Source organism: Pezoporus flaviventris, unplaced genomic scaffold (assembly GCF_033815535.1).
Source record: "Pezoporus flaviventris isolate CSIRO_AGI_PZ_B2104156 unplaced genomic scaffold, CSIRO_AGI_Pfla_v1 ptg000007l, whole genome shotgun sequence".
Taxonomy (NCBI): Eukaryota; Metazoa; Chordata; class Aves; order Psittaciformes; family Psittacidae; genus Pezoporus; species Pezoporus flaviventris.
Window position 1 is genome coordinate 96,401,592 of NW_026892555.1, and position 25,915 is coordinate 96,427,506.

The window sequence follows — 25,915 nt, forward strand, 5'->3', positions numbered from 1 at the left end:
AGGCTTGTGTTGCCCTGGTGTAATTATATCCTGCTACAGTCACACACTTGTTTCTAATTGTGCTCAGACAGTCAATGAACTCAAAAATCCGGTTATTTTCAATAAAAGAAAAATGAGTATAATTTATTGACCTTTATCTACTTTGAATGCTGCTCTTTTAGGGGGATGTTTTTTCTCTCTCTTTCTATCCCAGGCAACTGTAACTAAAAGGAAGAGAATTAGCCTGGGCTCTTTTTGTTCAAGAATCGGTGGAAGTTGACCACAAATTTCCCAGCGTCATGGCCATGACATGGGAAATGCCAGGCTCAAAAATCTGAGCTTTTAGACTGCTGTAGTTTCAGACATTTCTTCATATATATACTATCACTTGACTTTCATATATGTTTAAAAACTGGTGACAGTTCTTTAGATGACTGGGGATATAAAAGTAGAATAAAATTATTTAAGGGCTGACAAGTTAATATTTCCTCCAGCAATAAGGTACACATCGAAACAGCCTGTCAATGAGTATTTTGAACATTGCATTTGGTTTTGGGAAGCAAGCAAGATGGTACAGAAGGTGCAACCTTTTAAGCTGTTGCCTCCCACAAGCCATTTGTATGGTTATGCCTGGAAGAGAAAGCAGATTCAGTTATAACATCCTGACTCTGGAAAACTTTCAGCTCCCATTTGCAGCTCCAAAATAGTCTCCTTAGAGAAGACAGCAAGCATCTGTAACACTGCACTTCGATCACAGGCTGGCCTGCCTTCAACAGTGAAACACAGACCAGAAAACACGAAATCCAAATGCCATGGTATTTTTGATACTGCACAAAAGAAACAAAAATTAATAAATAGAGCATTTGTTCATAACAAAAAGCCATATGGCCTAACAAAAAAGGAGTTCTGCTGATGCTAACCTATTTGTTTTGCCTGCCAAAAATTACTGAAAAGGAAAAGAGAAGAAAACATTGGGATCGGATATCCAAAGTGTCCAAAGTTTGAAAATGTGGAAACTAAATGTGCACACCTTAAGATGTGTCCTTCCGTGTGAGCAAGCATAGATCTTGTTTTTAAATACTGCACAGCCAGCTGGAATCCAAGCATGAAACTGTCCACCAGTCCTACGTGCTCTGCCTTGGTAAGAGTGCCTTACCTCACTCCTCAACAATTCCTCTGAGGCTGGAGCAACACTAACCATCTCCAGATGGAGTCATTTGTTCAGCCCTGCAATGCTAGCAGGAGTTAAGAGGAGCATGTGGCAAGAGAGATCCAGCATTTATTTTGGATCTCTGGAAATGAGCTAAAGCAGTTGAGTTAAAGCCACAACCATGACCAATGGATACCACAGAGGGCTGCAGTACAAGAGCAAACTGTCTGAAAGCTCTTGTGAAAGACTGTACACATCCCTGAGGAAAGATAAAATGGATGACTTCACTCTGGAACACCATCAGGCAAACAATCCCAGAAAGATGCAGTCTGAAGTGATTGCTGATGGGTTCTTTTTCAACATATGCATTTTATGCAGACTCACAAATAAAACGAAGGTTCATGGAAAATTATGGTAAGCAGGTATTTGTCAATTACTTTTCAGCATAAACTTCTGTTTTCTAAATTCCATAAAGCTGCAGGGTGTGAGGCATTTTGACCCTGCTTAGCACATCCACCCAAAAGCCCGTATGTGTTAGAACACGTCTGTCAAAGGACAATCAAGGAGAAACTACAAAGACACAGAACACGGGTCTGGTGTTGGTGGATAGTCCAGGATCACTCGTATGGCCTCTGGCTATTTCAAGCAGCTATGCCTAAAGTTTAGTCTGTACATGTCCACTAACTGGTAACCCTTAACAGCTACAAAATATTTCTAGTGTTCCGCAGCTTGTGCTTCAGAAAGAGGGGCGGCAGGTCTTAACAGCCTCAAACACCCTAAGTGTTTGCACAGCAGGTGGGAAAACAAATCTCTCTGTGGATCAGAGGAAATACTTGAACCACAATTCACACTAGTGCACTTCCTGCCAGGAGACACAAATGGACACTGGCCAGACTGCAAAGGTCAGGTCTGCTCAGACACGTGGTACAAACATGTCCGAGACAGGCTCTGCTGCTGCTGCAGGCAGATTTGGAAGCTTCAAGACCTGCTGCCATGAGATGGAGCATCTCTCCTCAAGTAGCAGCAAATCACGCCTTACACTGCTCAGAGTAATACAGTCAGCTGCCAATGCACACGGTAGTGCCACCTTAACATAAATGGTGCAGAGCATGCCTAAATTACACCACCCTTCAGCATCCCATGAAGTTGTTTTTGAATACCTGTCACTCCTTCCCTGTCTCTCACCTCTCGCTCAAGGCATTACAATTAATGGCACTGTAGACACAGCTAATGACACCACTGCTATGCCCCACAGGGCCAGTGCTAAGAGATGGCAAAATTACGTCCCTGTGTTAGCACCACTCAGTGTATTGCTGTCTCTAGCTCTAAGTAACTTGAGACACATACGATTTGAAAAGTAATAAAAAGACAGGAGGGAACAAAGCTTTGCTTCGGCACAGCTTCAGCTGTGTATCCCAAGGCTCGAATCATAACTCTTAAATCTTCCTTTCTTCCTGTCCTAGGCAACAAAGAAATCATCAGACTCTTCCTCCAATTTAACTTGAGGTAATTTGAACACATTTTTCCCTCTTCTTCATATGGGAACTGGTACTTACTCTGAATGTGCTTTTAGTATTAAAATTCAGTAACTGCAATTGTCACTTTAGTCAACATACATAAGGTAACAGTTCTAGCTCTAATGCCCTCCTTATTGTGGATGACGAGTGTTCAGTAATTGTCTCCAATGCCAGCGCCATGAGGACAAAATCTAATGATATTACAGTCATTACTTTTTATGAATTAATCACATCCTTCAGCTAGCAAAATCCTTCTCACATTCTAAGAAAACACAGAAGGACTGAAAACCCAAATCACACTAGTGAGAGTGATCGCTCAGGGACAAAGTCCTACCTTGCAATCAGTTTACTGCCCAGAAGTAAAGTTAAGATGTTTGCAAGAAACACAGCTCGCACTCTTCTCAAAACCACTTCACCGTTACAAGGAAATAATGTCTTGCAGCTCTGTATAAGGGTATGTCAGCAGCTAAGTCTTCATACAAAATGCCGGTTTTCCCCTTTCCTTCCACATGCATATGCGTGCACAGAGGTACTTGTCCTGGGTTCAGCAGTAGTAGTCATGTTTGTTTTTTTTTCCTTTGTGCTAGCTGGTGCAGTGCTGTGTTTTGACTTCCAACCTGAGAACAGTGTTGGTGAAGTCAATGTTTTCAGTTGTTGCTAAGTGATGTTTACCCTGACCAAGGACTTTGTGAGGCTCATGCTCTGCCAGGGAGGAGGGGAAGCCGGGAGGAAGCAGAGACGGGGTGCCTGACTCGGGCTAGCCAGGGAGGTATTCCATACCACAGCACGTCATGGCCGGGGTGGGGGGTGACTGGGAGTTACCCGGAAGGACACAGGGCTTCCGGGTGGAACTCGTCTTCTTGGCCGGTGGTATCGTATTCTCTTCCCTTGTTATTTTCCCTTATCACTGTTGTAGTTGATAATTGCGGTGGTGATTTGTGTACATTGGTTGCTGGACTGTTCTTGTCTCAACCCGTGGGAGTTGCACTCTTTCGATCCTCCTCCCCGTTCCTCCGGGAGTGGGGGAGAACCCCGGTGGGGGGGGGGGGACACGGACCTCGATTGTTGTCAGCTCGGCACCACTCACTGGGAGTGAGTGAACAAGTTACCTGACTGGGTTTAAACCACGACAGTACTGAAGTTCAAGGCAACAGTGATGGACCATATGCCTGTGTGCAGGAAGGTTGTACTTTGCCAGGAGGTGCCATCACAATCCAACACTTTCTGAGCCACTTTCCATGTGCAGCATCACCACTGACTTACACTGGCTGCTGAGCCCTGCTTAGGTTTAAAGCCCTAGTGCTTTAAAGCCCTGCTGTGGACAGAACTGAATGCTGAAGGGAGGAAATAAAAGCATCACAATCACATCCCACAGATAATAGCATGAAGCAAATCTTAAAATTTCGGCCCAGACTTTCTGGAGGTCAAATATCCCCTAGGTATTTTCATTCCCAAACCCTTGTTTCTGCCCCTGTGCACACTATGAATCCTGCTTTAGGAAATTCTCTAATACAAGATTTAGTATCTGAAGGGACAGGGCTTCTATCATTACCCTGAAAAACCTTACCTGACAATGCCAGGACATCTTGCTTGGCATGTAATTATGTGGACATACAACATTCCCTGCCATCCTCCCTGGCACAATCCTACCTTTGAGCCTTGCTAAAACAGCTTTTTCTGACACCACGCTTTGTTTCTTCTTACATCCCACTCAAGAATGCTACAAGCACTCCCTGTCTCAGTTTTCAGGTAAATCATCCATCCTGTCAGTCACTGCACTTCCAAATTTTCTCTGTTTGCTTGCCTCTCTGTGTCTGAAGAGCCGGGGACCAAATGCACCACTGCAGGTCAAATTCTAACAGAAAAAAAACCTCATCTTTCTGGACCACCCTGCAAAGTAATTTCCTGGCCTAAGTTTCACCAGTTTCTTGCTGTTCTAGCTCATTTATTAACCCCCTACATTACTCACCACTCTGCTCACTTACAGATCTTCATCACGGTCAGTATTACCATTATGGATATTTGCATCCTTGCATCTCAATCTACATTTCTCCAAACCCAAGTCTCATTTTACTTCCATTCTATATTCCTAATCTCACTCAGCCCTACTGCATTGAGGGAGCATCCTGGGTTTAGCAGTAGCAGTCAATTTTTCTCCTTCTTGGTAGCTGGTGCAGTGTTGTGTTTTGACTTTCAGCCTGGGAACAGCGCTGATAATACCGATGTTTTCAGTTGTTGCTAAGCAATGTTTAGCCTGACCAAGGACTTTCTGAGTCTCATGCTCTGCCAGGGAGGAGGGGAAGCCGTGAGGAAGCAGAGACAGGACACCGGACCCGAACTAGCCAAAGAGATATTCCATACCACAGCATGGCATCATGCCCAGGGGGGTAACTGGGAGTTACCCGGAAGGACATGGGGTTGTCTGGGCGGACTTGTTTTCGGCGGGTGGTATTGTATTCTCTTCCCTTGTTATTTTCTCTTATCATTATTATCATTGGTGGTAGCAGTAGTGGTTTGTGTTATACCTTAGTTACTGGACTGTTCTTATCTCAACCCATGGGAGTTACATTCTTTTAATTCTCCTCCCCATCCCTCCAGGAGCGGGGAAGGGAGGGGGGAAGGAGGGAGGAAAAGGGAGGGAAGGAGTGAAAGAGCTGTCTGGCTGGGTTTAAACCACGACAGGAGACAATTCTGCAAACACGTAAGTAGATAACTTATTCCACTTACACAACCGACTGTGGTGAGTTCTGTCAAAATAATACCGGCATTGGAATTGAGGCACTTCTGTTCCTAAATTTGTTAGGTAACAGAGGAAAAAGGGCATCCTTAGAAAACTTAAGTCTCTCAGGTGCCTCAGTTCTGAACTTTAGCATCTTGGCAAGACCTGACCTTAATCATGCAAAATACCTTGCATGACACTTCCTTGCCAGCAGAAAACAGAGTGCCCAAATTTAATGGAATGTGTTTTTTTCTAGCAGAAGTACATTTTCTCTTGTATTCCAAATTTTCAGGGCACAGTGAAAAGCACCAACTGAAGAAAGCACTCACTAAATATGCCAACAGTGTTTTATTCCCATTACTGTAAAGAAGCCTTGAACTATTTGTAAAAGATGAATGCTTTTGCTTTGAAGTCAACTGCTTTGAATTTACCTTTTTAACTGACAGGCTGAGGTGCCAGGGGAAGAGAAATGAGAAAGAGGTTCAATATGAACAAGAGCTTTAGCAGTCCACATTGTGCTGCACTCTGGATGATACTTAAGGGAAGTGGATACTGCTGCTCACCCTGTCAGAAGTAATGGAAGGGTAAGGGAAAGAAAATCTCCATCACCAGTTTTTTTCACCTGCCTCTTCCTTCAGTTCCTGGAATTCTCAGATGTCTTGAGCGCACAGGACACAAAGAACTGCCTTTGGAGCCTCATACTGTGGTGCTACGGGCCTTGACAGAACAGTTCTGGGGAGGCACAGCAGGCAAGCACAGAGGTGAACACAGCACTGACCCCAGCACAGCAACCCACAGGCCGTATGCCCACAGGGACTCAAGCAAAAGTGCAGGTCCTTGAACCTGAAGCATTGATCACAGGTCTGCTGTGATTGAAAAGAGGGTGTGGGAGAGGAGCAGAGAATCCGTTTGCTTCCTGGGATCAGAACAAAATGTTTTCAATCTATTTGTTCACATGCTGACAGGACTCTGCCTGAGTGCACTAAAGAAAGACCAAGCCTCTTTACTTTCCTGACTTAGTAACACTTCAAAGGGAGAAGAAACTAGCAATCTTCTGAGGACTAGAGATGACTTTCGAAACTCTTAACTTTAAAACAGCCAGATTAAGGAAGGGAATCTGATGTTCTGGTGTTTATTAGAACCACAAATGAAAAAGGGTAGCGAGAAGAGAAGCTGTAAGTGATATGCCTTACAGTTGTACAAAAAAAATGGTCCATCCAGTCATGAAAATTGTTTACTGACTACTCCTCAAACTGTTGCAAACATGGATATGTATGCAAAGTCCAGAAATTAGAAACCCCAGACTATTTTATATAAAGGCAACCATTTAGGACAATAGTAACCAGCTGATCAGTGACACAGTAATTAAACAAGAAATGTCACCAAAGCAAAACAATAGAACAAGTAAAACTTCCCCAGAAAATTGTATGAATGCTGTCTGGAGCCTCAGAAGCAATGACAACAACTTTTGCAAACCCACAGAGAAAGCTAAAGATCTGAGCAGAAAAAGCACTTAGGAAGATGAATACGATCACATAACTACAATAAATGGTAAGAATAGTTTAAAATGGGCAATTTGTAAGCACACTGACAACTCTGATTAACTTAGTGCAGTAGAAAAGGCAGTGAAAATAAGGAATAGCCTATACAACACAAAGTACAAACCACTTTTAAGTAGTGCTAATAATTTTGCATTTAGCAATGTATTTCTGGTTCACACTTAAGACCTTGATTACTCCATTTGCGAGGATCCCAGATTTACCTATTAGTTCCCAATTATTCTCTTGAAATCTACTTTCTCTTTTAGAACTCAGTCGCTTATGATTGTCTATACAATGCTTTCTGTAATGAAAAACCTGCTTCTCAATTTATGGGTCAGATGATTTGAATCCATAAAGCTATTCTTATTTAATTAACCCAGTGGCCCCTACTTCCTGTACCCCTCTTCAACCTCCTCTCTCTTGACTATTTAGTATATAAAGCAACTACTATTTTAAGAATAAGAGTAGACATGCTTATATGAGGATTTGGAGTCTACAATCTCAAAGCCTCAGAGAAAGAGTTTTCTCTCTTCAGCAGCTTCATTGCTGTTAGTGCCAGACTGGACACAATGCACTCCAAACTCAGGTCACCACTGTACTGGCCAGTGTTTGCCTTATGTGTATGGCACACTGAGAAGAGGAAAACTCTCATGTATGCATCCATTATCCCTACTTCTATTTCTTTGATTTTGCTCTCATCCATGCAGTTTCTCTCAGTGAGAAACAGAAGCTGGGGATGGGCGGAATCAATAGTGGTATTGCCTGCATTATCTTCTTTTAACTTTTCTTCTTTTGACACTTTTTAAGTCCTTTTCAGTTAATTTCTCTTACTCCTTCACTGAACCTCCCCAAAGAAGCACAGATATGTAATGAAGCTGCTGTAATAGATGTCAACTGCATCTAACATCTCTCTTCTATGGAACTAAATTTATTTTTAGTTAAGAAGCTAATGCATTACTAGTGCCTGGGCAGAAACACGCACAACTGATGCTACTCCTCTCTGGATTAGGGTTTTGTTTCCTTTTAAACAGCAGAACTACAAAGCAAGTAACTCACTATTCAAAAATTCCCCCAGGCAAAAAAAATCCCAAGAAACCACAGCAGTGGCACCTTTACAGCACTTGCCTAATCTCCTTAAATCTAAATAGAGGGGGTGGCCACACATTGGTTAGCCAGCCCTGAATAAAGCCCGACATCACAGCACCTGGCTAATTCAATACAGGCAAAAATACCTAGCAGCTCACATTAATCTCCCCAGAGTTTGAATAAAGAAAGGATTGGTCTCTGGGAAAAACATTGTCCTCGAAAGTCAAACGCTTGTCTTAAAAAAACTGTATGAAGAGCTGCATAGCAAGCAAAAAGCTATAAAGCAGTACCAAATAAAAGCACCCCACAACAAAATTTTATCTTCCCAAGACATACCATCTTCTCCTATTTTTAGTATTATCTATAGTGAAAATGAGGAAATAATATCTCAGGATACACATTTAATATAATTTCTCTTTCATATCTCTTTACACTGCACTTATTTCACTGGATACTTTCAGATAAATGCCTGCTCGTAACTGGCTCACAGCTGCAGCACACGTCATAAAACACTTTGAGTGGAAAAGCATTCTTAAAATTTGCAGCTCCTGGCTCCGGCAGCTCCTGAGATGATAAATGCTGATTATTTCTCCTTCGGCAACTTGTGGTTTTTAAAACAGGATAATCACTGTGACCAGTACAGTACTGCCACAGGAGGGACTAACTATTTTCTTTATTTCATTGCACAATGATCTGATTGAATGCAATGAGGTTTTCCTCATTCAGCCTTTTTAGGCCAGATTTATCAAGACAGGTTCACACATAAGCAGAGTAACTGATTGTGCTAGTTGTATCTAGGTGGTGAAGTTTTGTGCCTTTGATCCAGTGTCAACCAAATGTGACAGCCAAAGATATGCAGAAAGGAGGGTCCTTTCAAGCAGACTGAAAACTGGCCACAGACTAGAAGAGAGACAAGGGGATGACACAGCCCTTCCCTGGTGTCGTGGCTTAAACCCTAGCCAGACAGCTTGTTCACTCACTCCCAGTGAGTGGTGTCGGGCTGGAAGCAATCGAGGCCCCCCCCACCCCAGGGCTCTCCCCTTCCCCCTTCCCGGAGGGATGGGGAGGAGGACTGAAAGAGTGTAACTCCCACAGGTTGAGACAAGAACAGTCCAGCAACCAGTGTACAACACAAATCACCACCGCTACTATCAACGACAACAATGATAAGAGAAAATAACAAGGGAAGAGAATACAATACCACCCGCCGAAAACAAGTCCGACCCAGAAACCTGTGTCCTTCCGGGTAACTCCCAGTTACCCCCCACCCCAGGCATGCCATGTTGTGGTATGGAATACCTCTGGCTAGCTTGGGTCAGGTGTCCTGTCTCTGCTTCCTCCTGGCTTCCCCTCCTCCCTGGCAGAGCATGAGCCTCACAAAGTCCTTGGTCAGGGTAAACATTACTTAGCAACAACTGAAAACATCGGTGTTATCAGCACTGTTCCCAGGCTGAAAGTCAAAACACAGCGCTGCACCAGCTACCAAGAAGGAGAAAAACTGACTGCTACTGCTAAACCCAGGTCACCTGGCTCTGTCCCTCCAACCCCTCAGCTGCGCAAGCAGTCCTGAGCCAGGCATAGCATGTGCTAACCTGTACCCAAGCGTGCAGTCAGTAAAGAGACAACAGCACACACCAGGAGCTCAACAACCCCTGCAAGACTACCTTGCTTATTGGGCCCATACTTCCAAGCTAACCATTGATGGCCACACTGGGGTATCACCTGGAATGTGTGCTTCTGAGTGTTCAAGACACTCAGCTCAGCTCAGTCCTAATGCTAAAATTCTTTCTCGCACCTGGGGAGATTCTGCTAACCAGCGGCTCTGAAGTCCAAGCACTGACAGAAAAGAAACTGTAGCCCATGAATTTGCAGTCAAAAAGGTTCACTGCCAAGTGATTTTTATGAGCTTTTGTGAAAAACTTCCATCAAATCATAGCATGGTTTGGGTTGGAAGGGAACTTAAAGATCACCCAGTTCCAAACCCTGCCACTGGGCAGGGACACCTTCCACTAGGCCAGGTTGCTCCAAGCCCTGTCCAACCTGGCATTAAACACTTCCAGGGATGGAGCATACACAACTTCCCAGGGCAACCTGTGCCAGTGCCTCATCACTCTCACAGTAAAGGCTTTCTTCTTTATAGCTAACCTAAATCTCCCCTGTTTAAGTTTAAACCCATTACCCCTTGTCCTATCACTACAGTCTCTAATGAAGAGTCCCTCTCCAGCATACTTGTAGGCCCCCTTCAGATACTGGCAGGCTGCTATGAGGCCTCCACACAGCCTTCTCTTCTCCAGGCTGAACAGCCCCAATTCTCTTAGCCCATCTCAGCCTCATCCTGACTCACTCTGTACCAAAGGGGCTCCCAAGCAGAAAATGCCTTAAGCATCAAAGCAAATTTCTGTACATTCCCTCAACAACATTTCAAGCTAGAAAAGAACTTCAAGTAGCTAGTATAAGCACCTCCAAGCCAAACAAGTAGAAGGAACAAATACAACAAAGAACATGGTTTGGGGTTGGTGGAGAGTGGTTATTTGTTTTGACCACATTAAAAATCATCCCAGCAAGTTTAAAAGCAGCAAAACAGAAGTCATTTCAAAACAATGAAAGAGAAGACAGCGTCACAAATGATTACAGCACTCCGTGAACTCAATTTGCTGCTCTACTGTTCCTACAGACCAGTGCACTGATGCACCGAAGTGAACATTTTGTCTCTTAAAAACCTTTACAAGTTGCCTTTGCGATTTGGAAATCTCAGTGTCATTGCTGAGATATCCAGTATACAGTATGAAAAGATAATCTAGTTTAATACCCCAAGAGTGGGTGCAAGATTAGTTTTCTGTCCAACACTTGTTTACCAATGGTTTCCTAGTCGTGACTGTAAATGCCTCCTTTGAGCTTTTTTAAATGTCAGTTACAAGCAAAAAAGTTACACAAAAATAAATACTGATGTCATTTGCTACATACATAATAATGTATTACAAAAAAGTGATAAGCTAATATGTGAGTTACACTGGCAGAGTTATTTGCTGCAGGCTCAAAAAATTTTCCTCTTCATTACTTTTGCTATGCAAGATCTCTTTAGTCCATTTCTAATTATCAGTGTTGCACAGCTTGAGTTGAACTTTTATATGCTGCTAACAGCAACAGCAGTAGTTTTAAACGTTTATTGCACTAAAACGTATTTCACCTTGGAACTGTTCAGCTGGACTCAGACAACAGGTCAGACCTCAGAGGTGTAATGGAGCTCCCACTGCCTTCAGCAGTGCTGCACCAGCTACTGACAGAATCTACTCCAACAGCTGCTGTATTTTCAAGTAAAATTTAGGAAAATGAAACTGCTCTTCCTAGAAAAGCTTTCCCAAACTACACTAAGATTTACCTACACACACAAGGACACACTTACTTGTTTTACATAAGACAGACACCATACCTCATTCCTTCCGTAGACCTATTCTGGTAGTTACGGTAGAGCTGAGGAACACCTAACATAGCTTCAGTGAACACTGCAAGGAAGCCCAGCGTTTCCACAAAGAGAGATGAGTCAAGCCAGAGGTAAGTGATGTAACCGGTCACACCGGTGAAGGTCAGGACACACTGCACGTAGTCTGTAAACTTGCTCCAATGCCAGAAATAGTTCAAGTCAAAATCTGCAACAGAATAGGAACGGAAGAAGAATAAAATATGTTTTCCCAACCAGACTTCAAGTTAATCAGAGTGGAAATGAGAGCTGGGAAGCATGAGGGAGCCACTGTCAGTATCTGGAGGCAGGGAAAGATAGAAAATAAGAGGAAGGACTGAAAAAAAAAACCCAAAACAAAACAACAAAACAAATCAAACTCAAAACCAACAGGAAAAATAAGAGTCTTGATTTGGAAAGCATTTTTTGGGGAGTGTTCAATAAAGAAACAATAAAACAAAGACTTACAAAATACCAAATATTTACAAAGATGACAAAGAGCAAGCATTGACCCTCAAGTACCAAACATGAAGAATTATGAATCTGACTCTAGCAGAGCTAGCATAGGAAGTGTTTCACAAAAAATTCTGAAACACTAAGTCCATGCCCCAAGTACATCAATGCAAGTGCTCTCTCTCTTAGGTCATTATCTCTGTCTTCACATTGCCTCAATCCAAGCTGCTTAGAAGGTCACCTGAAGACCACAGCTCTGTTCCCTGGTGAAATGCAGCTGCTTGCCGTGGTACAGTTTTACTGAGGTAGGTGCAAGACTGACAAAAATTCTCCTGCAACAAGGCCTCTCACAGATATCACCACTTTTCACCCCAAGGGCAAAACAGACTTCACTCCTGCCTTTGGCAGTCCCCATGAATGCAGGGTGCACACCCAGTTCTACATCTATCAGAACAAAACGCTGTATCACGGAACACAACATCCTCTCTTGAGAGGAAAGTACAAACCAGCCATGACATTTGCTTAGTACGTTAACAGAATTCCACTGAAGGTATGTAGCTGTTGTATCGATGAATAATCAAATATACAAGACCCTTATCATCAACTGTATAGCAAAATAACAACAATTTTGAATAAGAACTCTGAAATAACTGTTCATTAGTAGGTGTTCATGTCTTCCTACCTTAAAAGCAAAGTTAAAACACCTACCTTAGGCCAACTTGATTCTGTTAATTGTCAAGACAATGAACAGGGTTATTATAACCAGCCCAAATGTGTGCAACACAGCAGCACATCACTAGAAGATTTCTGTCGCTGCCTCCTGAGCAGAAGTACAGGATGCTACACTGTTAACTCAGGCAAGGAAGACACTGACCTTCACTGAAAACAGGAACAACAAATTCAGTGAAATGGGAATATAGGCACTTAGCTGCCTGAGGATACACAGGCATACACACCAAATACTAATGTAATTTTCTGCATCTTTTCACACTTTCATATCATTATCAGTCTGACCCTCAGATGCTCTTATTAACTAGTCTCCCCTTTTTAGTACTCTGCAAGCCCTCAAACCCTACTGTCTGCATCCAGCTGAATCATGGTACTTTGCCACACAAAGAGGAAAGCAAAACAGGACAGGAGCCATGCCCAACCTGCAGCATTGTCAGCCATCTCCTTGAACTGAATTAAATAATCTGTGGCAAAACCACTGTCAATTTAACATTGACTTTCAGTATTTTATGGCAGTGTCACCTGGGACTCAAGAATTCAGGGACACAAGACTAAATAAAAGGTAGACCCAGTGCTGGCACAGCTCACACAGCACATGAGCATCATGCAGTTCTGGAGCTTTGCGAAGGCTTCCCTGTTTGGAGATGAAGGAAGAACAAAACAGAATGAAGCAACAAAAGGAGGGCACAACACAACCACAATGGCAGGAAAAGACTATCCATTTCAATTTATGTCTATTGCATTTTCTGCAGGGGAGCAGAGTCAATGAGAACCTCTGACAAAGTAGAAGGAATAACGGACACCCAAACTCCCATTTTTTTCACTTTGCCTGATCTACATCTGCATAACATGAAATCGCAGAGGCATAACAAAGTAAACTCACACTTATTTTGACAGCTTCATGAGCAATACCAAGCAAATGGTTTCACCCAACACAATAAGTGTGGCACTACACAACTCTTATATTTGCAAGAAAAGCTTCCAAATGTAAATGTCCCTGAAAAAGCGAGAGAGGCATTTGGGCTCACAATGCGGATGGAATAATGAACAGCAGAAGAGAAGGGGACAAAGATAGTGAGGTTTTAGACCATTTAAAAAAAGCAACCTCCATTCTGGAACAGAGGAGGTACTGATGGCTTTTGATCAAGATGTAACTACTGCTTTTACCAGATTACTTTTTCAAACCTTCTGAGATGTTCTCAGGCAGCCTTTAGTTTCTTCACAGACATTTCTTCACAGACATCTAAAGCACTGGTCAGAGCACTTGCATTCAAATATACAGGGTAGAAAACTTGCATTTAGTTTCTAGCATGGGTCATTCAATTTTAATACAGTGTCAGGGCTGACCTGCATAGACTGTGTTTTTCCTGCATTCTCCAGGTGCTAAAAGATCTTTTTCAAAAAACCCACCTCTGTATACCAAATCCTTATTTCCCCAATATCATTTTTTAATAGAAATGAAAGAACTAAATCTACATGAGGGTGTGGAAGTTTTGGAAGTTCATGGAACAAAACCAGTCAATGTTCACACAACTACTGTGAGACCAGCTACAAAATCCATGGACCTACACAAACACTTAAACATGCAATTATCTCCTCCTACACCAGCTGTTTATGTGCATATTCAGCGCTGATGCACTGAAGTCCATTTCCATTCACGTAAGTACTAATGTCCCTGAACCTAGTATTAGGCAGCCAAGAAATCTCGTAATGATGATAATTTACTCATCATCTTTTGTTGAGTACTGAAAAATACTGAAAATTTTCAGTATTATTTCTATTATAATAACATACATAGATGAGAAAACTATCATGTGAAACAAGACCTCAGCTGAAGCAGGAGAGTTAATTATTAAGACAGGAAAGAGACTAATTCTCTTTTGCTCAAAACTATCATGGTGCATATAGTTTTCATTTCACTATACTAGGTTATGAGTAAGTTCTAGTTTCTGCTATAAATTTTGAAGAGAGGGAGAAGAAGATGAGAAAGACAAAATGAGATAAGAACAGTCATAACCTTACAGAAAAACATCTGTTTATCTTAAAACATACCAATACATAATCACCAACTGCTCTACTTAACAGATGTATTTTCCAAATGAAGAAGTCTATTTTAGGACACTCCACATTACCAAATTCTGCATTACCAACTACTTCCAGGACAAAGGAAAAGAATGACTGAACTTAAAAAAAAAAAAAAAAGGGGGAAGAAGTATAAAATGACCTTTCATACAGGTCATACTTTCTCTGGCCCTAATTTTAACTGTTTTGACTGATTTGCCACGATTGCTTCTTTTTAACCAAGGCTGAAGCTTATCTTCTCTGACAAGTGGTTTCAGAAATTCAAAGGGAAAAAAATATCACATACCCATCACTTGAAGGTTTGGAAACAAACTGTGACTCATTTTTCCAAGTGGCTCCCTTCTCAGGGAGGTGCAAACATACCAGTCCTGTAACAAGAGCTGCACACTTTCAAAGAAAAAAATGTTGATTGTGCTGAGTACTGCGATAGGTGTATACAAAAAAAGGCTTTTAAATGCTTAAAACCAAACGGGAACAGTTCCTTAAAAATTAAATAAAATCAGAAAGGAGAAATAAAACCAGGAGGAGTTTTAAAAACAGAACAAAATCTACATGTGTGTGCAGACAAGTCCTGTCCTCCTCCAATACAGAGCAATCTGCAGCAGAGCTGAGAGGCAGATGTAGCCGCAGCTGTCCCAGGAAGATAATTAGAGGACACCAACCAGTGCTTTGGGCCATATCATTTGAGGTACAGAACTGAACAAAGTTATAAATATTATTACAATCATTATTCACGTTGGAATAAAATTACAAATAATAGAGACAATATTGGGATTTTTGCCCTCCTTCCCCAGCAAACACTGTCCCCTTTCTTTAAAAGGACAAACAAGAAATACCACTACACCACAACTTATTTCTATCAAACGTCATAAAATCTGTCAAATTTAAATCCGGATGCATGATCTTTCTAGTCCCTGAAGTAGGAAGGCGCTGCTTGCACAGCTCACTCCATTCACTAGCTCCCCATCCTGCCCAGAAAGAAATTTATGACATGAGTCTCTATTCAGTTGATGCAGTTCAGACGGTATCTCCCAGTCACTAACATCCTGGACTGATCTGAATTGGCATTACTGCAGTGAAAGGTACTTTATCTTATTACCCATGCCTGAGCTCTTTAATCCACTCAGTGAATTACATTTTAAACATGCTAATCCAGTGATAGATGAGATATTTATGTTTGAAAATCCCATTGATGCTGGGGGAAGGAGTAGCTCAGTAGGTTCATTGTGCAATGACTGGAGAAAAGTCTACACAGCTTGAGGGTGAAGAAAGATGAGATTAGAAGACCTCCTCTGGGAGGCACATTGCATGTCAGCTATGAAAAATGTAAAGCAGGCAGAGACAGCACTGCAAATAACCATGGTTAGCACTAGTCAAGCCAAAATGTAAGTAGTACACTGAAGATTATGGTGTGGGATATATGCCAAATGACACAAAGAAGAATCCACAGTATCAACTTTCATTTGAGGATGACACAAGAGTCCAAACAGTTACATTATTTTTAGTCAAGAAGCATTATATACTAAGTCAGCTACCATGCTAGTTCCTTTCAGGAAAGTGAAGCAAAGACTTTGACATCCTAAAAATTATTGACTGTAGCTCTCAATTTCTCTTGCTAGTTGCCTCTTATTTTGTGCCTTGACCTTTCTAATTCTGTACCTACATCTTTGTGCTACATTCACTTACACTTGTCTTTAGTCATTTGACTCAATTCCCATTTTCCATTTGGTTTCTCTTGCATTCAAGGTCAATGAAGAGCTTCCAATTTACATTCGATCTTTTCAAGGTGGGAGAGTCTGCATTTAGCCCTTTGTATAGCTTCACCAAGGAAATTCTTATGAAGGCAGATGGATTTATTTTACTGTGCTCCCTCCTGTTCCTTATAAATACCATCAGTTCATAGCCATGCACCCAAACTGCCTCCCATAATCAAACCCTTGGCCTCCTGTATGAAAAACACTGCTCACTATCTCATTCTAAGAGCATGCTAGACAGTCTCTACTCCTGAGTGCCTTTCTAAACAGATTACTGGGTAGTTAATCCCACTCCCCCACCCCATTAAAGCTAAATCTTGTGCTCTGGGAGACTGCAGTGCTCTTCACAGAACCTCCAATCCCATGGTCTAACTCTGCACGCCTGACCTGGCCTCCTGTCACAGCCTATTTCTGGACATGATCAAAGGAGTCCAGCCTGAGCAATCAGATGTCCAACACCTTTCTTAGCAACACTGGAATCCAAAACCTGAGTGCTTAGATGCTGAGAAAGAGCCTGATAATGGTAATTCAGCCAACCTGGAACAGTTACAAAATGCAGTCATGGCTAGGAATTATTTCAGGTTATTATCCATGGTGGTTTTACTGTAAAATGCACACACATTTTAAGGATGCAGGAGCTGGAACCTACAGATCTCTGTCCTGCCTGTGAGTTAACCACTTGGCTACTGTGCAGCAGGCTCCCCCTCACTTGCTCTTTTGCTTGTCTCAAGAAGCTTGTGGTCTCTGCGGTAAAAGGGGTTCAGCTCTGAGCAGCAGGCAAATACTATGCCCCTCTTTATCCCAGCCTGGCAATATGGGCAAATCTTTGGACAGTTCAAAGATGCAGACTTGTATCACCAGGCTGACAAGAGAAATTGGCTCAGATATTTCACACATCAAATGTTCTAAGCTACAAACAGGCACTGCACTCGGCAGTACCATCTTTGTAGAAGTAAATTTTGCCACATCCTCTGAAAAGGACTTGGGAGGCACCTGCCACAGGGGACAAGGCCTGGGCAGTAGATTCTGAAAAGGAGACTTTTACACTTGCAGTAACCTCCAGCTGTGCCCACAGGCATTACCTGTCTCCCTGGAAATCCTGATTACAGATGCCTTGTCTCAAACCAGAAGCAGGATTACAGAGAAGCCTGCTGGCTAGCATTCCCCACCTTGCTCATTCTGAGAAGCTCTCAGCAGCAGGTCAGTTTCTCCAATCCTCTGTTCTGAAATTCCTCTGTTTCCCACAGGACATCCAGGAAATAACTGGGCTAACAAGAGCAGGAAAGCTCAGTATGACTGTTACCAGGCAATCAGTAACTTCTCTCACTCTCACCAACTACATAACCAGTTAGGCACTTTATTCTTTCCTTCCTTCCAGAAAGAAGGAAGCAACATGAGAGATAAGCAATGAGAATTGATACATTTAGATTTTCTTTCTTCCGTTTTTTAAGAAGTGATAGAAACCTGCAAAATGCTGTCTGAAGCCAGCATTTCTTTTATACTCATTGGGACTGGAAATGGACTTGTTATGTTTCACTTGTGGTACAAAAGAGAAGAAATGAGAGCTTAGCACCAAAAACTTTTGGCTCTTATACAAACCACTTGTCCTGGGTTCAGCAGTAGCAGTCATGTTTGGTTTTTTTTTCCTTTGTGCTAGCTGGTGCAGTGCTGTGTTTTGACTTCCAGCCTGAGAACAGTGTTGGTGAAGTCAATGTTTTCGGTTGTTGCTAAGTGATGTTTACCCTGACCAAGGACTCTGTGAGGCTCATGCTCTGCCAGGGAGGAGGGGAAGCCGGGAGGAAGCAGAGATGGGGCGCCTGACTCGGGCTAGCCAGGGAGGTATTCCATACCACAGCACGTCATGGCCGGGGTGGGGGGTGACTGGGAGTTACCCGGAAGGACACGGGCTTCCAGGTGGAACTCGTCTTCTTGGCCGGTGGTACCGTATTCTCTTCCCTTGTTATTTTCCCTTATCATTGTTGTAGTTGATAGTAACGGTGGTGATTTGTGTACATCGGTTGCTGGACTGTTCTTGTCTCAACCCGTGGGAGTTGCACTCTTTCGATCCTCCTCCCTGTTCCTCTGGGAGTGGGGGAGAACCCCGGGGGGGGGGGGACACGGACCTCGATTGTTGTCAGCTCGGCACCACTCACTGGGAGTGAGTGAACAAGTTACCTGACTGGGTTTAAACCACGACACCACTCTATGGGGAAAAAAATAAAATAATAAAAGGAATTCACCATCTCTATAGAGATGCTGGTATCATCATTCTCCGTCTCCATTCCTTCAGGCCTGTAACACAGGAATTTCTGCATCTCTGTGAACTGTTAAGTATCTGCACAGCGCTGTCACCATAGTACCTCAGCACCTCCTTTACCTTACAACATTCCCATCTACAGGTTATTGTCATCTGGTCTGCACATTGGGTAGCACCCAAACACTGTCACTTCTTCCTTTCCAGCATGTCTAATATGGGAGCAAAATATTCCAGAGGGTCTTGAACCTTCTGAAAGGTATTTCATTTGTTCAGCTTATACTAAACAAATTACTGTCATTCAATGGAATCCATTTTTGACACCGTTTAGGCCATATAGTGCCTTCCCTTGGCTATATCTAGACTGATGTCAAGAGTTTCAATAGAGCAAATCATCTTAGTATTTGACTCTCCTAAAAGCTCTAGTACAAATCCTTTAGTTAACAAAAGGTAACCACTTAGACTTTCATTTGAGAGGGAGAAAATGTCAAATCTTAATTGCAGAGAAAAAGGCCTGACTCAAATAAACCTTGAAGATTCATGCAAAGAACCTCCATTTCTAAAACCTCACTGGAATTTCTGGTACTTGGTGAAGGACTGTTGAACAGCTGAGATTAGAAGCTCAAGTCTGATGAAATCTCCTCCACGTCAACATAATCCCTGTCTCCCTCAGCTGTCTCCTTTAGTTTGAAGGCAAGCACTTGCCTTCAATTTCTTTGTCTCGCTTTATGTGGTGTCACCAGCTTCTAAAATCATTTATGCTGGGTCTCTGTTTTGTCACATCAGGCTCATGTTTCTTCCTCACCAACAGGGTTATTACCTGCTCTTTTTCCTCTTTCTCAAAAAAATTATACATAAGTGGCCCGAAATTTTTCCAGCACTGTCCTCCCCCACCAAGGCTTCTCACTCATGTTCCATAATGTCCCCCACCACAATATACCTCCAAACATCAGCAACTGCTCTGCCCTCCCATCTACCTCCTCACAAAAGGGAATTAGTAATTGCACTGTTAAGATTGACTCACGTTGATTGCAACTACCTAAAAAAAAAAAAAAAAAAAAAAAACACACACAAATGCCCTGGTATATATAAAAAAGTCAAAGAATCCATACTCTATTTCATAACACCCTGCCTTTCCCATTAATTTGTTACTGTCCTGATTTTATGGCCTTTGCTTTAAGGGAAACTTTTGAATACCACTTAGCACAGCAGTCTTGACCAGAGATAATTAGCAATAGCAACTATACCGACCATTTTGTGAACCTTAAAAAACAGCAATTAAAAAGTTACACTTAGTCTGAAAGTTTTATCCCTGCTGCTAACAACACACAGGACAAGGAAGGATGGAAACCTGAAACAAAATATTCATACCCTGGGCACCTCCTGTGCAGCTGACAGCCTTTGCCAAGCTATTCACGGTGTAATTTGCTTTGTACCCAGCTTCAGTGTACAGGAGTCTCTCAGTAAAGAGAAAAACAAACAAAACAAAACCACATTTTAGAGAAAAATGCAGTCACACAGACATGTAAAATTCACTTGACCTTTAACTCATCATTGTCTTCCAAAAGGATGCAGAATTGTTTATATCACTTGTGCTGCACTATTATCAGCCCTGTCAAAATGTTAATTTGTGTGTTTATCTATACATCTAAATATGCTTGCATACACATATATACCTCTTCCTCACAGTACAATTACTAATGTTATAATCATTAAAAAGAAAGCAAAATTATAAAAGCAAGCAGAGGAGAACAAAGATTTTGTTCTAATACAGAAGAAGTTTTCACAAGTATGGTATTTGTGAATAAGGCTCCAACTGCTGGGCTCAGAGATTGCTGGTGAATGCCGTCTGAGCTGGGAAATCCACACAGAGTAGTACAGCTCAGCCCAGCCATCTCTGCACACTGCTGCAGAGCAAATGTAACCAATTCTGGGCGAGCCAGAAACAAATTCCTTCCCTGGTCCCCCTGAAAAAGCCTTTTTAAGTGTACTCTGGACTAGTCTCTTCCAAAGAAAATGCATTTTTTGGAGTCCTCTACATGGCATATGCTTTCAAGACTATCTTGCAGGGGGTACGCTTGCAACCCCCTACCTATTTACTTTGTGCAACATATGCACCAAACTCTGTTTTCTTCCCGAGTCTAGCTTAGAGAAAACACTACATATGTACTCCTAGGGCAGGCCAGTAAGATTAGAAGAAAAAAAGACAGAAAACCACCACCACAGATACATACTAGTACTGCTACTAGGGCAGGGCACTTAAGCCTAGATATATCTAGGTCAATATAATTACAGGACTGTGTTTCCTCTGTGAAGACTGGCCTCCTCAGTAACATCACTACTGAAGTTATCTACTGTGCTAATGCTGCTTTTGCCTGTTCAGTATGGAAGAAGTCTCTCCCCTTTCTGTTCCAATGTATTGACTGTTCTTAGTCACTGTCTCCATGAGACTATCCCAACAGATTGCAAAAGCAGCTAATAGCCAACTTACAAAATGACTGATGAGGAACTGCAGATCATGGGGCTAGGAAAGCCACAGGAAGGAGGTAGCTGTGGCCCAAAGGAACTGGTGCTATGGAAGCTATGTATCTGGAAGGTGGAGTGAAAGCAGCATAAACAACTTCAGAAACCATGTGAAACAGAGCGAGAGCATGGACTTCAGGAGAAAGTCCTCCACTCAAGGTGCAGCATATGAGTGAAATGGGAAGTACAGGCAGTGCCACAGCAGAGTTTGATGACTATGGACAGTCAATGCTTTTACGACAAACACTCCTGATTCTGCTCACCTCCTATACCAAGAGTGTCAAAAAACCCAAAGCAAGTCAAGCTAAAGAAATAAATCCCCCCCAACCATCTACCTGCAAGAGGCGGCAGATTAGAGACAAGTTCACTCTTCTTTTGGCTAAATAACACGTTCCTATGCTAACTATAGAAAGACACTTCTTTTTCTGACAGTAATTTAAGCAGGGATGATGATAAAGACACAGCAAGAAAAATGTGTAGTACCAAGTTACTATTTTTACATCGTTTTAACAATATCTTACACTATCCTCAGCATGGTTTATCTAAGTTATCACCCACAGCCCTACCAAGCAGCACACAAAGGCCTCCAGACAAAAGACTAAAATGGAATAAGTTAAGCACTGAAGTGCAGGCAGCCTTGGCTCCAAATTCTTGTAGTTAAGAGTTACAAACTCTCTATTAAAACAGGTTAATTTATTTTGAATAGTACTTAAGTATTCTTTGAAATTAAGGTCTCAGAAGATCTTAAGACTAATAGAAACAACGTGTACTTATCATACTCCTCATTCAAAGACTGTAATTAAAGAGATGAATAAAAGTTCTTCTGAATATTACAAAACCAAGCTGTGGATTAGCCCAGATGCAGGCTGCCTCTGATACCACCATGCCAGGGATTACAATACCACGTTTCAGGTGCAAAACAGCAAGTTACTCCCAGAAACTTCGTAAGTAACTACCAGGTAATGATTCCCCCTTCTCCCCTCTTTCGAATTGCAGATTCCAGGGGAAAACACTGAATAGCTAGTAACTTGCCTAAAGACACATGACCTCTTTTTCAGCCTTCTGAGAGCTTGACACTCCTGAGACCCTATCTCCTCTATTGTGAAGACACCACAAAAAGAAAGTATTTATGAGACTTAATTTTTTTTTTTAGTTACTCAAATTATGCACACATACATGCACGTGTAGGTATGTTTACAACACAAAGCTGAACATTCTTCCTAGAAATATAAACTCCTCTACTCATTTAGGATTTTTGGGGAAGTTTAATCTTTGTTTACTGGGAACCCACCACCAGCCAAGACAAATTCTAGCCCCCAGACGGGCTGCACTAATTTGACATCCAAACAGAATAATGCCTTGTGCAGCTGCCTCCTTTGCTAAAATCATGTTATATTGTCTGCTAAACACCTCTTGGCAATTGCCTCAGTTAACCTCAGAATGACCCATTTTAGTATTGGTAGTTCAATGCTTCAAAATCACCATAAGCATGCAGGAAATTCTAGGAAGCTTTCCACTCTTTTTTCTCACTTCCTCTCTCCTCTGCCCAGTCTTTACTAAACACACGAAAATGTCAAACATGCTTTAATTATCTGAACTGCATTACAAAGATGCTAATATCTCAAAATGACTGTACAATCTACTCCATTTCATAGTGTTTCCTTTCAAATATCTATTGTAGTTAAGAATAATAGGGTAGGCTGATGAACAAGAATCCTTTTTTTAAAAAAAATAATTAGTATTCCTGGACTTTTGTTCTATGCTGGAACAAAAGTAAGACTTTAGAAAATCTGGGGAAGGATAAAGACAGAGGCAAACATACAGACAGGATTTGGGAAATAAGTTCAAATTTTTAACACCTCTGATTTGAACTAGGACCTTCCACCTAGCTTTTTCCATGTCCTAGGTCAGCACCCAATCATGAGGCTATGGCACAATCAGGTCAGGAAGGTTTCCTCTCAGCATAAATGCTACCTGTCCTGGTTTGGCTGAGATAGAGTTAATTTTCTTCCTAGAAGCTGGTGCACTACTGTGTTTTGGCTTTAGTCTGAGAACAATGCTGATAACACACCAGTGTTTGTTGTTACCAAATAGTGCTTACTCTAAGTCAAGGACTTTTCAGTCTCTCATGCTCTGCCAGGGAGGAGCACAAGAAACCAGGAGGAAGCCGATACAGGACACCTGAACCAAACTAGCCAAAGGGGTATTCCATACAACAGCACGTCATACCCAGTATCTGAACTGGGGGGAGTCACCTGGAAGGGACCAACAGCTGCTCTAGGTGGTGAGCAATTGTGCTGTGCATCACTGACCGTCTTTTTTGGTTTTGAGTTTTCTCTCTTTTTATCATCTCCCTTTATTACTAGTAGTAGTATTAGTATTATGTTCTACTTTATTTCAACTATGAAACTGTTCCTATCTCAACCATGGGGTTCACTCTTTTTTCCCCCCAATTCTCCCCCTCCCACCAAGGGGCAGGGGAAATGAGTGAGCAGGTGTGGGGGGCTTAGTTGTCAGCTGGGGTTAAACTGCAACACAAACAAACAACTTTGACCAAACAAATTCATTGAAATAATTTATGTGTGTGTTTGTGAAGATGTGACCATTCACCAGTGACAACCCTCACCCCAACAATCAATTCACACATTTCAAGCCAGCAGTAGCAGAAAAATCTCAATCTACCACTTCTCATTTGCTAACATTAACATCATTTAATGGATGTATATGGAGACCAAACAGGAGGAATTTCTCACACAAATTACTTTATAGCATTAGCAGGAAGAATTTATAAGGAGAGAGACCAGTACAGAGTTCGGGTGTTTGCAGACTGCCTTACTGATTACAGCACTTGTAACTGGAAGAGCCAAACAAGACAGAGCTACCCTGACACAGATTTCTACTTCAGCTTCCCAGCTGCTTAGTTTGACCACAGATAAATCCCTGCTTTGACACAATCGGTGGTTGTTATGCAAGATGCACTATAAATCCCTGTTTTGACACGATCAGTGGCTGTTATGCAAGATGCACTTCTGAATATCACAGTTTCTGAAGGTTTTGTGTCTGCAGTTTAATGCTCCACAGTCGATGTATCTTCCTCGATGTGGAAAGAAGGGTAATGGTAGTAAATTTAAATAAGTTGCTCTGTCATGAAGAGTTTGGTGTAGATGCAGGTGTGCATTCACAAAGTGTTCACATTTCCCAGCAGAAGTTTAAGCCCCTCTCATTCCTTTCAAGCCACAGCAGGACAACTGTTCAGCTCCCTGAAGCTTTTCTCATTGTGAAGTCACCAGAATTTCCACCACCATCCTGCCTTTTTTTTTGTTTGTTTGTTTTTAAAGATTTTATACACACAAAAAAAAAAGAACAAGCCTGGATTTTAACCCAGATCTGTTCACTTATTTGGTTCAAAACATAATCTCACAAACCGCTCTGTCAGTAAAAAGGATTAGGAATATCTTGGCATCGCTGCCAAACATAGAATCATAGAATATTTAGGGTCGGAAAGGACCTTAAGATCATCAAGTTCCAACCCCCCCTGCCATGGGCAGGAACACCTAACACTAAACCATGCCACCCAAGGCTCTGTCCAACCTGACCTTGAACACCACCAGGGATGAAGCACCCAGCCACTGCTGGAGACAAAAGACTTTGGCTGTTATGGCCTTTATAAATATAACTACTTTTAAAAAGGACAACAAAAAAACTCCACACCAAAACAGGCAGAAGACAGCGCAGTGGCAGTGCTCACCAGTGAGATGATTCTACCACCACAGGGTACAGTCCTTTTTACCTGGCTGAGTGATACAGGGCTTTGCCCTCCACTGCTGTATCCTTTACACATCCCATACACAGGAATGCAGGGGACACAGACAATGATGACAGGTGAACCACAAAGAAAAAAAAAAAAGAGCTGCAAACAATAGTCCCATCCACAAGTTCCTCATTAAATTTGTGTGTTCTTCTGTGAAGAAACAGTTTCTTCAAAGACTGAGCAGTTCTTTAAATCTACTATACACAGAGATTTAATGAGAAACTTTTAGATAAAAATATTTTAAGCCATCTCAATATTAAGTTTGCTCTGTTCGCTGAGCGCACAGTTACTTTTTCTACTACAACCTCCTCGCAACAAGGGGTGAAGAAAAGCGTGAGGGAGTAAATAGCATCTCTGAGGACACTGAGGACATGGTAAAAAATTAATTTAAGGCAAAAGACATTTTCTGAAATAACTGCTCCCAAGTTTTACATGAAAAGGGGTGAAAAGACAGGGAAAGGCAGCAGTGTAAAACCTTAATGTAAGCAAGAAGTCATTCCAAGTTTTTGGTGGCTTGTACAAAGGGACAAAAAAAATGTGGGCAAAAGGAAGCTGAGAATTTCAAGACCAGCAACTGTTTCTTTTCAAAGGCTGCTTCTTTCAAAGGAGATAAGGACATGGGAAAAAAGTTACCTAGCAACAACTGCACAGTTTGTGACAGTTACAAAGTCACAGTTACTAAAAGGTCACTTTAAGTAAGGAGGGGATGGCAAAATTTTTATAATCACAAATATGAAGGTAGTCTTTAAATTTTAAAGATAACTATGCACACATTCACACACAAAAAATGCAGCAAGCTTGCAAAGGCTACTGAAGTGTGTATAGAAACCAAAGCAGCCTATGTATTTTAGAAACAGCAG

The 25,915-nt window shown here is 41.9% G+C and overlaps 1 protein-coding gene across 3 annotated transcripts in view; it reads right to left on the reverse strand.

Moving 5' to 3' along the window:
- SLC66A2 (solute carrier family 66 member 2) overlaps positions 1 to 25,915 on the reverse strand; it is a 74,621-nt gene that overhangs the window by 7,102 nt on the left and 41,604 nt on the right. For all 3 annotated transcript variants that reach the window (XM_061449608.1, XM_061449609.1, XM_061449607.1), the window contains one exon: positions 11,423 to 11,639. In XM_061449608.1, the coding sequence (XP_061305592.1) occupies positions 11,423 to 11,639 (217 nt within the window). The remainder of the gene's footprint in view (positions 1 to 11,422; positions 11,640 to 25,915) is intronic.